General features: G+C 38.0%; 2 protein-coding genes and 1 pseudogene across 5 annotated transcripts; 1 reads left to right on the forward strand and 2 right to left on the reverse strand.

The window, feature by feature from the left end:
- Nucleotides 1-341: 341 nt before the first annotated feature.
- Nucleotides 342-7,224, reverse strand: LOC149002724 (protein FAR1-RELATED SEQUENCE 5-like). Of its 4 annotated transcripts, none has more exons than XM_089138400.1 (4): nt 7,028-7,224; nt 2,502-4,561; nt 2,348-2,413; nt 342-1,948 (listed from the first exon to the last, which is right to left on the reverse strand). In XM_089138400.1, exons 2-4 carry the CDS (start codon nt 4,557-4,559, stop codon nt 1,907-1,909), a joined length of 2,166 nt encoding a protein of 721 aa, XP_088994526.1. In that variant the 5' UTR covers nt 4,560-4,561; nt 7,028-7,224; the 3' UTR covers nt 342-1,906. The 4 variants fall into 4 exon arrangements, with proteins under 4 accessions (XP_088994526.1, XP_088994524.1, XP_088994525.1 ...); XM_089138399.1 differs by having other exon boundaries at nt 343-1,948; nt 6,991-7,223; XM_089138398.1 differs by lacking the exon at nt 7,028-7,224 and having other exon boundaries at nt 342-2,251; nt 2,502-4,775.
- A 215-nt stretch (nt 7,225-7,439) lies between these two features.
- LOC149002725 (aminomethyltransferase, mitochondrial) lies at nt 7,440-11,809 on the forward strand. Its single transcript, XM_089137483.1, has 4 exons — nt 7,440-7,596; nt 7,980-8,551; nt 9,303-9,421; nt 11,095-11,809. The coding sequence occupies exons 2-4, from the start codon at nt 7,994-7,996 to the stop codon at nt 11,651-11,653; spliced, it is 1,236 nt and encodes a 411-aa protein (XP_088993609.1). The 5' UTR covers nt 7,440-7,596; nt 7,980-7,993; the 3' UTR covers nt 11,654-11,809.
- A 2,493-nt stretch (nt 11,810-14,302) lies between these two features.
- LOC149002726 (pentatricopeptide repeat-containing protein At5g66520 pseudogene) lies at nt 14,303-16,327 on the reverse strand (annotated as a pseudogene).
- Between the last annotated feature and the right edge of the window lie 11 nt (nt 16,328-16,338).

Consider the following 16,338-nt stretch of genomic DNA (forward strand, 5'->3'; position numbering starts at 1 on the left):
AGGGTTTAATGATGCTAGAGTTGCTTTCTTGCGTGAGGACTTTCTTTGATTGAAAAGAGATGAATATCAACATTTACAATTATATCTGCCGCACCTTATCATTTTAGACAACTGGATGTATTTGTGATTATGCCGTGCCCTCCCTCCCGCGCGGCAGCAAGCAAAAATCCTCTCGATGTAGCAAGCTTGTGTTAAACTCTTAGAATTTATCGTACGAGTTCAAACTCGAAACAACCATATGATCCGCCTCTTGATGTAGCAAGCTTGTGTTCAACTCTTAGAATTTATCGTACGAGTTCAAACTCGAAACAACCATATGATCCACCTCTCGATGCAGCAAACTTGTGTTCAACTCTTAGAATTTATTGTACGAGTTCAAACTCGAAACAACCATATGATTTATGTGTGGTTTTATGAAGTATGTTTTGCTTAACTTAAGATGTGTTTATACTACCCTTCTTTTTTATCATTTCTTATTACTTTAGATTTTGTTGTTGTTTTTATTAATACTTGTTGAAGTTCAGTAGAGTTAGCTTGCTGGAGAAGTCTTTTATTATGTTTCTATTTCTAGTTAATATAATCAATGGTTATTGGTAAGATTTATTGCCAATGGGTTAGACTATCTAATTTAACCATGGTTCTTTTTGCCCTGTACAAGATCTCCTCGGTTCTCTAGCAAGAACACCTCTGGTTCATTGGTATTATTGAGTTCGAATCAGTAAGTTTACTCCAAATTAAAAAATAAAAAATAAAAAGACATGAGTTGCTTCATTTTTAACTTAAGGTGGGATGGCTATGTGATTTTCTTTTGAAAGTGGTTCCTGCTAAAGCCTATTGTCTTTCTCTCTTTATTTTTCTCCACTTGATCTTCTCTTTAATTTTCATTTTGCTGGTTCTGATACTATGTTATAGACAGTTCAACATTGGACCTATTAGGTCACTAACTTTTCATTTCCAGTTCTCCATTGGTAGCTTTTGATCTGGAATCTGGTTCTGTGCTGTGTGCTACTATTCTTTACCTGGTTCCAGGTCTGAAACTTATCAATATTATGTTCTGAGTTTGTCTCCTTCATGGCAAATTGCATCTATTTCCTCTTCACTTCAGTTCATCCTATTCCACAACTTTTAAAATTTGACCAGAACTAACACACTGGGTTCATGTCAGTTTCATGGGAACTCTGAGAAAACATTCCCATCATAACTCCTACGTTCAGGCCACCTTATAATCATCTCAGCAAGGGTTCCTTTTGTGTCTGAATCAGGGTTTTCACTTTGCTTATGTAGTGATTGTTGATTGGAGTTAGTTTTTTGGTAATTTGGTAGAATAGAACTTGAAACTGATCCTATGAAATTGACACATGTTTAATCCCACCTGATGATTCTCAGTTGTACATAACATGAATAATAAACCCCATAATTATATAATTGATCTCTAGATTTAGATTTCAGTTCTCTGATCTGCAACTAGTCCTGAATCTCATGATGCTATAACTAGTGTTCTGAATGACGAATCTCTATGATGTGTGATAGCAATACAAGCGCTAGTATCAACAATAATAGTCATGACAGCAACAGCAACAAGACGAAAACTAATATTCACTATTTGAGATACATGGATTTCAATTGCAGGTATGATGGAACAACTGACAACATTCATAAACTGTGATCAAATTCATCAAATGTCTTCCGACAATAATATATCAAGTTGTCTTGCGAGAATAATACATAGTGTCTTTCAACATAATAAATCAAATATTCACCACAATCTTAATATGGAATAATACATTCATTCAACAACAAATCAAATGTCTGAATTTCTAGAATTTATTTCACATATCCTTCTGGGTGAAAAGCAGAATCTATTCCTATTTTTGAGGCCTGGTGGATTTGAACCCCCATATCCTGGTTATTGCCCAGGTGCTCTACCATTCCGAGCTAAGGACTCAACCTGCAACGGGGAAAAATAAAAGGGAAGAAGAAGGATAAAAGAAGAAAGAGGAGCCCATTAGACAATGTAATCTACAATAACCAAAATGGCCACTTAGCCGAATATACATTCAATATCCCTGCTTTCAGAAAGATAAATAATCATGGAACCTGCTGAAATACTTAATTAATTTATGATAAACAATTCTATATTTCATAACATCCACTAAAAATCTAACTAATATCATCCATTCTTGTCCTTTGAACAGCTGTATATATGAAGTGAGAAGCTAAATCAGGAGGAAAAACAACACTCAGAGGTTATCTGCACATAAACAACAAATTCACAAAATATTGAGTATCACTTCACCTATAGAATAATCATAATCAAGTTAAATTCTTAAATACAGAGCTATTGTACCTGGGCTGGAGAAACTGTATCCCTACTATTCCCATCATCAATAGGTTGGGAGGAAAGAGTATCAGCCTACAAAGTTCAGAGTTTCAAATGCAAAATCAATGATATCATTCGATAAAATAATATTAAATATAAATAACATATTTATTATCAATACCGGAGTTGTGGAAGCTTGGGATGAATTTATTGTTGATCTAAAAGAATCAGGTGTCCCTTGTATCTTCTTCAACCTTCTCTTTTTCAAGCATGTATCAATATTCACATCGGCATACTCACTTGGCTCATCTTCAAGAGGATTAGCAGTATGCATCACAAGAGTGTCTAAATGTTTACACATATTAGAAGCAACATTGTTCACATATTCAAACCCTTCCATAGATCTGGATGCTTGTAATGCAATCTTGACCAAGGTACGGCAAATAAAATTATACCGCTTTGTATGATCCATATTCACATCTTCTTCAACTTGCTTGCTGTTGTCATATTCTACTGACATACTTCTAGCTGTAAGTGTCCATCGTCTCAAGATGTATGCATCTGGAATAATCTTGATGTCAAGAATGTCAAACACCTTCAAAACATGACGACATAGAATGCCAAACGACTCAAACTTCCTACAGCTACATTCAACATCAAAATTATTTGGATTAATTTTAACTTGATATTCCTTATCTGACTTCAATATACCAACCACGTATTCACGACGTTCTATATTTTCATTTCGATGCTTTATATAGCACATAGGCACCCAATCATACTCACACTGAAAGAGATTAAAGATTTTGGGAGTGTACATTGATGCTGCCTGACACATAATAGGTGCAAACATATGCTTGTTCTTTGGATTCTTACATTGTGCATCAAATTCAGTTTTCAATTCATTTCTACGCTTTGACTCAACAATCTTTGCAAAATGCTTCAAAAAACATAGAATGCCCATAGTACACTTTGTGTAATCATTCATGTCAGCATTTAAATTCTCACTTAACTGCTTATTTTGCATTCCTCCTGTGAATGTATACTTCACATAACATCTAGCCCACTTGTGTTTCAATTTATAAGCAAGATCCAACCATGAATCATCTCCAACCACATACTCGGTGTTAAAGAAGTTTGTCCATGCAGTCTCAAAATCTACTTCCTCTTCATATTCACACATACACTTTTGCACATGCGATAGAAAACTGATTCCATCCTTCCTTAAGTTCCCTAAATGCTGAACTGCATTTTGCATTAATTGCCATGTACACAAACCATGAAAACTTCCAATAAAAACCTCAGAGATCACCTTTAATATGGTTGCATCTTGATCTGTAAAAATTGTTTTGGGCTTCTTGTGTCCATGAGTTTCCAAGAAAGTGTTGAACAACCATTTGAATGATTCTGCTGTCTCATCATACAATAATGCAGCTCCAAATATAACTATTTCTGCATGATGGTTAAACCCAGAGAAAATACTAAAAGGTCTGTTTTCCTTATTTTTACAAAATGTTGTATCAAATGTAACAACATCACCGAAGAGTTCATAGTCCATTATCATCTGTGCATCAGCCCAAAATAGATTTGTAATCAGCTCATCTACATCCAATTGCACCCTATAGGTAAATAAAGGATTGAGTCTAACTTGATCTTCAAAATATCGAAGCAAACTCCCTACTTCACCATAACGTAGTTGCCCATTACGCCGTTTGACCTTCAAATAATTACAGTGATCTAGAGCAACATAATCAATGTTTTGACTTCCATTGTCTTGTGCACCCATGTATTGAATCATATCCTTGGTTTTAATTCCAGATTCACTAACCAACTCAATCCCAAAGACTTGCACGTTTGAAATTTTTTGCTGTGACCGCATCATGTGAGCAGTGGATGGGGTGTGTAACTTGTGATTATGACCTTCAACAAAATCATTACATTCATATTTACCATTTTCCAAAAGCTTGATTCCCATGCGAGCCTTACATTTGGTTCTTGTCTCTGCTTGAGGCCTTTTAATTGTGGATCTATCACACTTATCTTCTTCCTTACAACCACTTTTGGAACATGAAAACCTCCTAGATGTTATCTTTGAGATATCTTGTCTGCTTTTATGTGCATACTGTCTCCGAATACTAAACCCCGATATGCTACCATAAATTTTGTAGAAATGATATGCATCCTCCTCAGAATCAAACTGCATGCCGATCTTAGGCTTAATTCCATCGTCTTTATCCATTTCTGTGATCAACATCTACACAATTATTATAAGCTCCAAAAAAAACCCAACACAAAAATTCGGTGGAAACTACCACAATGTATATCAAATAATTCAAAGAAAACCAATACAACCCTATCCTATAATGAACTGACATCTTTACCAAAAAAGAAAGAAAAAAATAGAAATCAGCAACCATCAACAAAATGTATTAGAAATATTAAGCAGAAATATTATTACATTACACTTAAAAAAAATCCAGATTTTGAGAAACCACCAACCAAATCTAGGTCATAGTGGGGAGGGGAAGAGCGGTGAGGGTGGGGTGGGGTGGGATTCGGTCCACTGTCTGAAATGCAGTTCTGAATTTTTATCTGAGTATCATCTGGTGAACCTTAAGATGATAAGTTGTTAACTATTTTACAAACTGAATCCACCCGAGTAGAACTTAAACCCTAGAAGAGAATGAATAGACTGAGTAAGATTCTGAACAGATTATCTTGATTCCATGATTCACAGGGGGATGATAACTTCAAGAATACAGGACATCCCTAATCCTCATCACTTTCTGATTAATCCTGGCAATGGTTGGATCCAGAAAAAATAAAAAAGAAATGAAATTTAGATGAGCTATTAAAATAATTTCTGCATAAAAGACTATGTAAACTATAAAATTTTCACCTGCATTTACCATGGCCAATTTAGGTTTCAGATTCCTTCTTATCAGATTCAGAAATAACGTGCGCACAAAAGCCAAAAACAAAGAAATGGTAGCTGTTGTCTGTTCTCAACCTCAAGGCTCAAGGTAGTCAGACTGGGAAGTAACAAACAGCCAATAACTGAAAACTCTACAGTAATTCAGAACAGTTTTAGTTCTCAAACTCAACAAAGAAGAAATTTCCATGAAGGGTGTATTTCTTGAATCTCTGTGTCCTCCATAAGAAACACCCATCAAGAGACTTTATGGTTTCTGGGAATTACCCAATTCAATTACAGAAAACCAGAAATGTGCTTTCTGCAGAAGAATCCACTTCATGACCAATGGAAAACCCAGCTCTAACTTGTAAAGCAAATGAAATGCAAGGTTAAATTTTATAATCAAATTACATTGAAACCATCCTTGTGTAGAAGTCTTGAACAAAGGTCTCGCATTTATGATCAGCATTGTGGTTTCCTTAAAAATCAAATATTTTCATTTCCTGCTTGAAACATAACAACTGGCCAGGAACTAATTGTGAGTTGCTTAATCTGCAGGTACTGTCTCACGATTCCTAATAACTACCTTTTAGCTTCAGCAGCTCCATTGTTATGTGCTGAAATTACAGTTTACAATCCCATGATGAGCCATAAGATAAACCAACCAGGTAAGTCTCTTGGTGTGATTGGGCTGGGGGGCCTTGGACATATGGCTGTTAAATTCGGAAAGGCTTTTGGGTTAAATGTCACAGTTCTAAGCACATGTACATCGATGAAGGAAAATGCTCTAAATCTCCTTGTGCAGACAAAATTTGGTATGGAGCTGATGCAGGTAACATATTGACATAAAGCGTTTTATTTGGAATCTCTCTCATGTCTTATATATATCTCATGAAACACTAGCAACACAAATTTTCTAGATAGAGTATTGATTTATGTGTGTCTTTGCTGCTGTGCCGGTCTCTCTTTCCTTTACAGGCATTGGCAAAATCTATGGACTTCATTATTTACACTGCATGTGGAAATCATTCATTGGATTTGTACTTGTCACTCTTCAAATTGGTGGTGTTATGGGCCTTATGGCAATTGTGGGCGTCCCAAGTTGAGTCAAGTTTCATCCTGTAAGCCTTCTTCAAGATACCTCAAAATAAACTTGGTATTGCTTATAGAATCACTATATCTATGTATGATTATAATTGATCAAAGGAACTAAGGGATATGATCATGATGTCTATACTTTTAGGTATCTCACATATCTTTAAGATTTCAATTACTTCGCTAGAACCTTAATTAATGAGGTCCTCCTCTGCTTGTTAGTTTAAATCCTGTTCTTATACTTATTATCACGCACACGCTGTGACACACACACAAGGAAAACAACAGCAGCCCTCAGACACACAGAAAGAGAGAAAATGAATTTATTAGGGTTAAGTGGGTTCAGATATTGGCCAAAGCAGGAGGTGGAAGTTGAACACAGAGAACATTCATACTGTTCCAAGTCCAACACTGCTAGGTGTCGATGGTGTAAGGCCAACCAGATGCCCTTACGTGATTCCTCAAGCAAGAAAAACTCTCGCCTTGGTCACCTATTCAGTGACGCTATCTCTGCAACCCACCTCCATATGAATTCATTTACCTAGCCTTCTTATAGGTTATTAACACAATCCACGAAGACTAAAAACAGACGAGAAATCAAGAAGGGACAGGAACAGCGGAAATGAAGAGCATTAAGCAGGTAACACGTAATCGAACTAACCGAGTAGAGCAGGACCCAAAATCCTGAATGCACTAACCGCGGCAGACGATACCGGTCAAGATGGAACCCGTCGTCGCTGAAGAGGGAGGCAAAGTTGTCTATCTCATAACGCAATCGAAATCGCCGTCGCCGGAGAAGGAGGCAAAGCTTGTCTACTGCAAATGTAAGGTTAGGGCTGATGAGATTTCCTCCATCTACATTTTGTGTAGAAAATAGAATGAAAACGAAGGTTCTGCGAGTGAATCAGAAAATTGAAAGGGTTTAATGTTGTAAATTTGAAAACTCTTTAAAAACATATGCAATGTGAATTTACGTAACGACCCTCCTTCAGACTCAACGAAAACGCTTCTCTGAAACACGAACAAAAATCCTGTGGATATATCCATAGAGAGAGATGGTGACTCACTACCACTCACCAACGATGGGGTGTGCTGTTTCGATTTAGCGGAGGAAAATCTCTACCACCCACTAAATCCTCCAGCAATATTAATATTAGATACCCTTTTTCATTCACTACCAACTCTTTCTACAGTGATGCTGCTTGTTTGAGCTCTTATCTCTTCCCCATCTCTCTGGCTTAGTTCCGCCGAAGGGAGAAAAATCTCAGTAAGTTCTTTCTTCTTCTTGATCTGCATTTCATCTTTTTCAGTATCTGTCTAACTGATTCTTCTGGGCTTTTGTTTTTAAAAAAAATTCCTGATTTGTTTGAGTCCGTGATTGATTGGCTTCTATCAGCAGTTCGTTATTTCTTTTCATATTCATCTGATGATGATTATCTCCGTCTCCGCATTCTGTCACATCCATAGGATTGTATTTTGCTGTTCTTTTGTGGTTACAGATGTGTTATATATTTGAACTTGTTTCTCTGTGCACCGACCCACCTCTGTTTGATTATCCTATTCGGAGCTTGTAGGAGTAAATTTGGCTGGAGATTACTTACCCACAAGTCACTGACATTCTCTTGTCTGTTTCATCCTATGATGTCTTAGATTTTATCTACAAAATGAGAGGAGGTTTATGGCAGCTAGGGCAATCCATCACACGCCGCCTCGGTCAGGCTGATAAAAAGACAGTTGCACGTAGATGTTTTGCTTCTGAAGCTGAGCTTAAGAAAACTGTTCTGTATGACTTCCATGTGGCAAACGGTGGGAAGATGGTGCCTTTTGCTGGATGGAGCATGCCAATCCAGTACAAAGACTCAATTATGGACTCCACTTTGAACTGCAGGGAGAATGGTAGCCTCTTTGATGTTTCCCACATGTGTGGGCTGAGTCTTAAGGGAAAGGACTGTATACCATTCCTCGAGAAGCTTGTCATTGCTGATGTTGCTGGCATTGCCCCTGGGACTGGATCCCTCACTGTCTTTACGAATGAGAAAGGAGGAGCAATTGATGATTCTGTGATTACTAAGGTGAAGGATGATCACATATACCTGGTCGTGAATGCAGGTTGTAGGGACAAGGATCTTGCACACATTGAGGAGCACATGAAGGCATTCAAAGCCAAGGGTGGGGATGTCTCATGGCATATACATGACGAGAGATCTCTTCTAGCTCTCCAGGTCTATTTCTAGCCTTCTTTTCCCATTTTGTTTTAATCACATGGATGCTGGTAATTACTAATAATATGACAGAAACTTTATTTTTGAAGTTTCTTCTTGCCTTGGCTATCTAAGCCAGTTTAGAGTCTATTCTGGTGTCATTTACTGCTATTTACTAGTAGTTCTTTAAATCCTATGGTTTAGTATTGTTTCAATATCAGCCCTTGTCAATTTTTTGTGAGTTTCAGTGTATTTAGGTTTAAATTCCGAGATTTTCTTTTCCTTATTTTAGCTTTGTTAATATTTTGGATTTTCCTTTCGGTTTGTTGTTCTGAAGGATATCTACTTCCAAAATTCAGTTTGAAAATGTCCCTACCTGTTTAGCATGGATTCTTCCATAATCAGGCTGATTCTCAATAATCTGTGATGCATATTCGTAACTTCTTTACTGGGTGCTTCTCCTTTTTATATTCTGGGTACTGATTTTTCCTCATTTCTTCTTTCTTTGTTACCTTTTCTCCTGTCCAGTGCCTGCAATTTGTAAGAAAAACAATAAATTAAAAATATCATGTTATTAAGCAGTCTGTGTACATTTTAGATCTAAATCTATATTTGCTCATAGTTGCCAATCATTGCATAAGAGATGGCCGGCAATTCTAGAGTGACTTACATTTTTCTTTAGTTAATTGTAGCACTTCATTGACTCTGTTGAGCTTTGTATCCTTCTGAAGATGTTTCAATCTAGCATTTTATATGTATGAGTCTGGTGTAGGGTCCACTTTCTGCACCAGTTCTTCAGCACTTAACTAAGGATGATTTGAGCAAGGTGTACTTTGGGGAATTCAAAATGTTGGATATCAATGGGGCGCATTGCTTTCTCACTAGAACTGGGTATGTTTCTTTCCTGGTTCACATTGCTAATTTATGATGATGTTGAGAAGTTCTAATTGACCATTTGATGTTTTAGAGTGAGTTCCTACCCTCTTCATGTGGACTGCTTCTCTTAAATCAGTAGAAGTGTTTATATTTGCCCCTCCCACATCCCAACCACACAGCTGCCCCAGTGTTGATCTTTACTGCTTTATTTCTGTTTTTAAATGGTTGGATTCTCAGCCTTTGCTTTGATGGAGCCTCCCTTTGTATTCCCCTCCCGCCCTCCCTCTTTTTGGTATAGGGAGAAACAGATTAGAAACAAAACTGATTCAAGAGATAATGATACTAAATACTGAGAAAAGACGTAATGAATGCTAATATTCCTCAACATAATGAATGCTAATATTCCTCAGCATATATTACTTTTCCTTCATCTCACCAGGAGAAACTTTTTTATACTTGTGTTAGATTGAGAAGTAGCAGAAGACAATCACAGTTCATGGCTGATTATTCAATTCTGCAATGAAGGAAAACACTCAAAAAATCAAAATTAGGTTTCACAAAATTCAAATTTATGATGACAGGAATAGGTATTGCAAGATGGAGATATTTGAAGGCAATAAATAGCTTTATGACAGAAAAAAAGGGAAATAGGCTATGGCTTAAAATAAAGATACTGTTTGGACGTTGAAGATTAGTAGCACAGCCAGAAGACAAGCAATAATATTAGTTCTTTAAGTACTTAAAATATGGTTCTAAACAAGGGAAATTGGGTCTTGAATTAAAACTGATGGAAGGAGGTAAGAAACTAGAAGTTTTTTCATATTATAAAGAGAAGAGGTGTCAGACTTGTACTTTTACATCTAGTCTTGAGTGTTGTTATTTCTGAATCCTCAAGTTTCTGATCTTTTTCTTTTTGGGTAAAATACTGCAACCAACCCAATAGGAACCAAACTTGGACCATGGGATGAAAATTAACGGGATACAAGAAGACTTGAAATTAAATTATACTACCAGCTGACCACACTAACACCATTCACCCCATTGAACATGCCTCTCAAACAAAGGGCGATGGATTGGATTTGTTGATGAACATTATAGTTCCATGAGCCAATTGACCCTTGTAGGTCATGATTTGCTCCATGCTCCTTGGAGCAAATCAAGTTCCTTAGGTTGCACTTTTGGAGGCCCAATATATTTTCTGAGAATCAGCCCCTTGGGGGTTAACATAAAGATGTAATTATAAAATTTAGTATTATTGCCATAAAACCATGAAAGTAGATCTTTTGAACCATGAACTGGTTGTTCAGACTTTTTGAAGTTCTCTTGATCGTTTTCTGCATAGTTTCCAATAATGTCACAGTTGCATACTCATTATAATAGACACCATAATGTTTTCATGACATCAAAACATTTATAGTTTACTCTGAAAAGTTCTGGTAATTTCTTTATGAAGCGTTTGCACCCCAAAAAGGAAAATCTTTATGAAGCTATATGGGAAGTTGTTGTTTTGTTTTTATGTTGTCTATTCAAACTTTCCCATCTGGAACTCACCAATAAGGATTCAATTATAATCATCTTTAGAAGTTGTACGTCCTATATGAATTGTTTCCTTTACAAGAATGTTGGAGAAGATAATAGTCATCATAAAGTTTTTGTATCTTTTTAATATATTCCCCTTTGGTATTCAGGTATACAGGTGAAGATGGCTTTGAAATTTCAGTACCTTCAGAACATGCTGTAGATCTTGCAAAGGCGATCTTGGAGAAATCTGAAGGGAAAATTAGGTTGACAGGGTTAGGTGCTCGGGATAGTCTGAGGCTGGAAGCTGGTCTATGTTTATATGGAAATGACATGGAACAACACACAACACCTGTGGAAGCAGGACTTACATGGGCCATAGGGAAAAGAAGAAGAGCAGAAGGTGGTTTCTTAGGTGCTGATGTGATCCTCAAACAGCTTGAAGAGGGTCCGGCTATCAGGCGTGTTGGCCTTTTCTCAGAAGGCCCTCCTGCAAGGAGCCACAGTCAGATTGTTACTGAGAAAGGTGAGGACCTTGGGGAGGTGACTAGTGGAGGATTCAGCCCATGCCTGAAAAAGAATATAGCAATGGGGTATGTGAAATCTGGATTACATAAGGCAGGGACCAAAGTTAAGATTGTGATTCGAGGGAAATCTTATGAAGGAGCTGTCACCAAAATGCCATTTGTGCCTACAAAATACTACAAGCCACCCAGCCCCCCAAAATGATGAATTTCTGCTGTTTTTTCTTCTGTCTTCCTTTCTTCCTCTGACATGTTGTGATGGAATGCAATACTGTAACAAGACAAAAGTCTATATCTCTTCCAAGAATTTGAATGGAATTAAGACCACTTCATATATTCTAGTAGTTTTTAAAAGAAACAACTGTGTCATCTTCAGGTTATGATGCACTGGAGTATACTAAACCGGGAGCTGCTTGCTTTGCAGTTTCTACAGAATTATGGATGTTGGTAAAGAAATCAAACTCATGTGGAATGAGTATTAATCAAATCTCATTACCCACTGTTAGAATGGAGCTCTTTATCCACATTGTTGATTTTCATTGATCCACTGCATAAATTTTGCCTTCTGTCCTACTCTGTCTACATGGTTACCTGCACCACAGATATCTGATCTTATGTTTACTTGAGCAATAATAGATTGGTGATAGATGTTGTAGAAGCGGGAAATCTTGTCTTTTTGGTGCCAGCTTGCTCGGTATCAGGAGAGTTAGCAATAGCTGGAAAGACGATTGTAGTGTCCAAAAATGAGAGAGCCATCTATGAGTCAAATAGATTTTTTAACTGGTACAGCGTCAAACCCAGGACAAGAAAAATTATTGTTGGTCGATAATCAGCGGATTGAGGCTATTCCATGTCTTCCAACGTCTCCCTCCCTCCAGCCTCCCTTAGCCCTCCACCACCCTTTGCTAACTTGTAAACGGATCGGATTTGGCTAGGATATACCAGTACCTGAATTTGATTAGCAAAACTGCTATGCAAATCTGAATTCGAATTTGACAGAAGTTTAGAGAAGACATCTGAATTCGAATCCGTAACTTTACTGGATATTCGATAATAATCCAATCCAATAAATTATCTGATTATTGATTGGTGATTGTCATTTTTTTAATTTTTTAATTTCCTATTTCCAATTTCTGATTACCTATTACCGGTTTTTGAATTTGATTATCATCCCTTTTCAAAGAAAAAAAAATATTAAATACTTTATTCTCTCCGGATATTATCTGAAAATTTTCGGATACAGACACCCTTAAACGAATATGAATGCGAATTCCGAGGCGGATTTTGGCTATCCATTTATGGGTTTACCCTTTGCCACCCCTTGTGACCCCTCCCCTCCACTAAATGTTACCCCTTGTGACCTTGCCCCTCCACCAAAAGCCTGGAACACCTTGTTCTCCCCATCCCCAAACCTCTCCGCCACTAATTGTAGCCTCACATTCATACATCCAGCCCACCTCTGAACCTGCCCCCTTGGTCCATTGCCCCTCAAATGTCACCGTTGCTAGCATCCATCATTGGAGTCTCACTATTCTTGGCCAATTCCTTGGCCCTTGCCTCCCCTTGGTATAGTCAAAGCCTCCCTTTCTAAGCAATGGCACACCCAAGGTTTAATGGATACTTACGTGATCGACGCCAGTTCTGTGTTATTCAAGTTTGCCTCACCCTCATGCAAAGCCAAAGCTCTAGAAGGTTCGCTATGGTTTGTTGGCAAATTGCCCATTTTCATCAAGTCCTGGGAGCCCTCAATGCTTCTCTGTACTTCAGCTCTTTTCCCTTGTGGATTAATCTCCTTGGCCTCCCCTTGGATTTCTAGAACCAGGAATGCCTTAGACGCATCGGTCTGCCCTCGGACGCCCACTTCGTTCTGATATGAAGACCTTTATATTGGAACCCCTCTCGTATGCTAGAATTTGTGTTGACATAGATTGTTCCTCATTACTTGGTGTGTATGCTGACATGCTGTACATTTAATTTCCTATAAAGTAGATAATCAGTGGCGGAGCCACGTTGGGACCGGAGGGGGCCATGGCCCCCCCGGATTTTTTGAATTTGGAAATATGCTTGTTTTTTCCCTTATTTCTCTATCTTTAAATGTGAAATACTACTATTTGGCCCCCTCCAAAAATTAAAAATAAAAACTTAAGATAAAGATGATGGGTACAAATGTCATTCATAATCTCTATCTAATGGTTATCATTCAATCCCTAGTTTTAAGGAATAAAAGGTTAAATTCTACTTAAAAACTAACTCACGTTCCATGAATTTCTCCTTATATATTCTCTCCTATTTTCATTTCTATTTATTCTCTCATGGATTTCCTCTTTTATTTTTATTATTTCTCTTTTTTTTCCTCACACATCTCACAAAATATTGAAGTAGTTAGCAAACATTGGAATTTTCCTAAATCTTCTCCACATCATGTATTCATTCTCTCTTTCTCAAATTATTCATTTCTCTCTCTCACACTCACGAATTTTCTATTAATTTACCTAATTTTTAATGTAGACTTTAAATTAAAATATAATAATATATTATGAGATGAGACCTATAGTGGGTCCCACATTGGCCCACATATATTCGGCCCCCCTCCATGTTCAATCCTGGCTTCGCCCTGTAGATAATATCTTTGTTCCTTATCTCCATGTAACAGGAATAATTGTGGGGTTCAAGTTTCAGTGGTGAAAACAACATGGTAGTTTCACAATACCCAAAATGAAGCCCATTTGTTTTTCTCTTCACACCCAGTTCAACGCTAAGGATTACAGAGCTGTGGATGGGTGAATAAAGATGGTTTCTTTTCTTTCAGATCATACAAACATGCAAAACCATACACTAAAATGTTTCTGTGCTCATTCCGTTTTCTTTTTGCTCTTTATTCTACTCATATGGTCATAAAAATGTTCTTACATGTAAGAGATTGAAAACTAGATACAAAGTTCACCAAAAATCCATGCAAGAGCAAGATCCATCCCTGAAGTGGTGGAAACGACTTCGATCCCTTACAACTATTTCCCGATTATAGATTTTTGAGATTAGCTTTGTTACTGAGTGGCAATCTGCACAAACCCGGAGGTTCTTTGTGACTCGGATAGTAGTCCCTGGCTTACTATTTATGAGTCCAAAAGCAATGGCTAGCTTCTCACTGTGGTGGAAAAGGGCTGTCTCTTTATCTTCCTCATCTGTATCAAGTAGTACTTCATTCATATTTGGCTTATAACCTGCAAGCTTTAGTTCCCTGCTTATTTCTTCCAACTTTCCGTAAATCTTCTCACTTTCAGGATGAGTATTATCTCCAGCAACAAACTCGTGAATGGCATCCCTCACATCTATGAAACTACAACCAGGTATCTTACTGATCCCCCGCTCTCTCATAATGCCCCTCAACTCAGCCACACAATCCCACCTTCCACTCAAAGCATATATATTTGATAAGAGCACATATCTCCCACTCTGGTTTGGCTCTAATTCAATTAGCTGCTTTCCAACTTGTTCACCTAATTCGGTATTTCCATGGATCCTGCATGCATTGAGGAGGGCCCCAAGAATGGCTGAATTGGGTTTCATTGGCATGCTTTTGATCACCTTTTCTGCTTCGTCTAACAACCCAGCACGACCATAAAGATCAACCAGACAGCAGTAGTGATGGGTATTTGGTTCTAAACCATATACTTTCGTCATAGAATTAAAATAGCTTGTTCCCTCATGGACAAACCCTGAATGACTGCATGCATTCAGAACACCAATGAAAGTTACCTCATTTGGTTTAACTCCGAACGCTTCCATCTCAGAAAAGAGACTTAATGCATCCTTCCCTTGTCCATTAATTGCAAGCCCGTAGATCATCGCACTCCAAGCAAGTACATTCTTATCCTTCATCTCGTGGAAAATCTCAAGAGCTTTCTCTGTGCACCCACACTTTGAATACATATCTATTAGTGCAGTACCTAATCTAACTGTAAATCCACTGTCTTTCTTTCTCATGAACCCTTCAATCCATCTCCCTTGCTCCATGGCTCCCAAATGGGAACACGCAGAGAGAACATTCACTAGCACACTCTCACTTGGCTCCACTTTCTTGACCAACATCTCTTGGAAAAGTTCCAAGCCCTCCTTAAAACGAGAATGCTGGACATATCCATTAATCATGACACTCCAAGAAACAACATTCCTCTCCGACATTCCATCAAACATTTCTCTGGCAAGCTCCAAACAACCGCATTTAATGTACCCACATATCATTATATTCCATGAAGCATCATCACATTCAGGAATTCTATCAAACACCAGTTTTGCAGATTCAAGTGAATTACAGGAAGAATACATTTGGACCAAGAAATTGAGGACTGAAACCTCAGAGGAAAGCCCGAGTTTGAAGACATGAGAGTGGATAGCCTGGCCAAGCGAAAGAGAGGGAATCTCTGAACATGCTTTCAAAAGGAGAGGAAACGTGTGAATATCAGGACGAACAAGGGAGTTCTCAAGAATGTGGATATAGAAATCGATGGCAGCAACAGGATTCAGGCTAAACGCATATGCCCTGATGAGGGTGTTAGCGATGAAGACATCAGGCTGACGGATCCGGGAGAAGAGGAGGCGAGCGTAATTGATAGAACCACGAGGAGAAAGGGCGGCAAAGGCTAGAATACGTGAAGCCACAAAATTGTCGTCGAAGATGCCAGTGGTGATGGTTTGGGCATGAATTTGGGTTAGTTGCTTCATCGTCTTGCAAGAGCTCAAATGACGAAGATTTGGGTATTTCGAGATGAGATGCGGAGTTGGAATCCATGGAGGGGTCTGTGTTAATGAGATGGAATTGGATGGACAGAGCTGTAGCTGAAGCGCAACACTGGCTAGAGAGGGTGGCATTGGAACGAATCATGACCTTTA

Source organism: Hakea prostrata, chromosome 10, assembly GCF_041222555.1.
Source record: "Hakea prostrata isolate BN-2017 chromosome 10, UWA_Hpros_2, whole genome shotgun sequence".
Lineage (NCBI taxonomy): Eukaryota > Viridiplantae > Streptophyta > Magnoliopsida > Proteales > Proteaceae > Hakea > Hakea prostrata.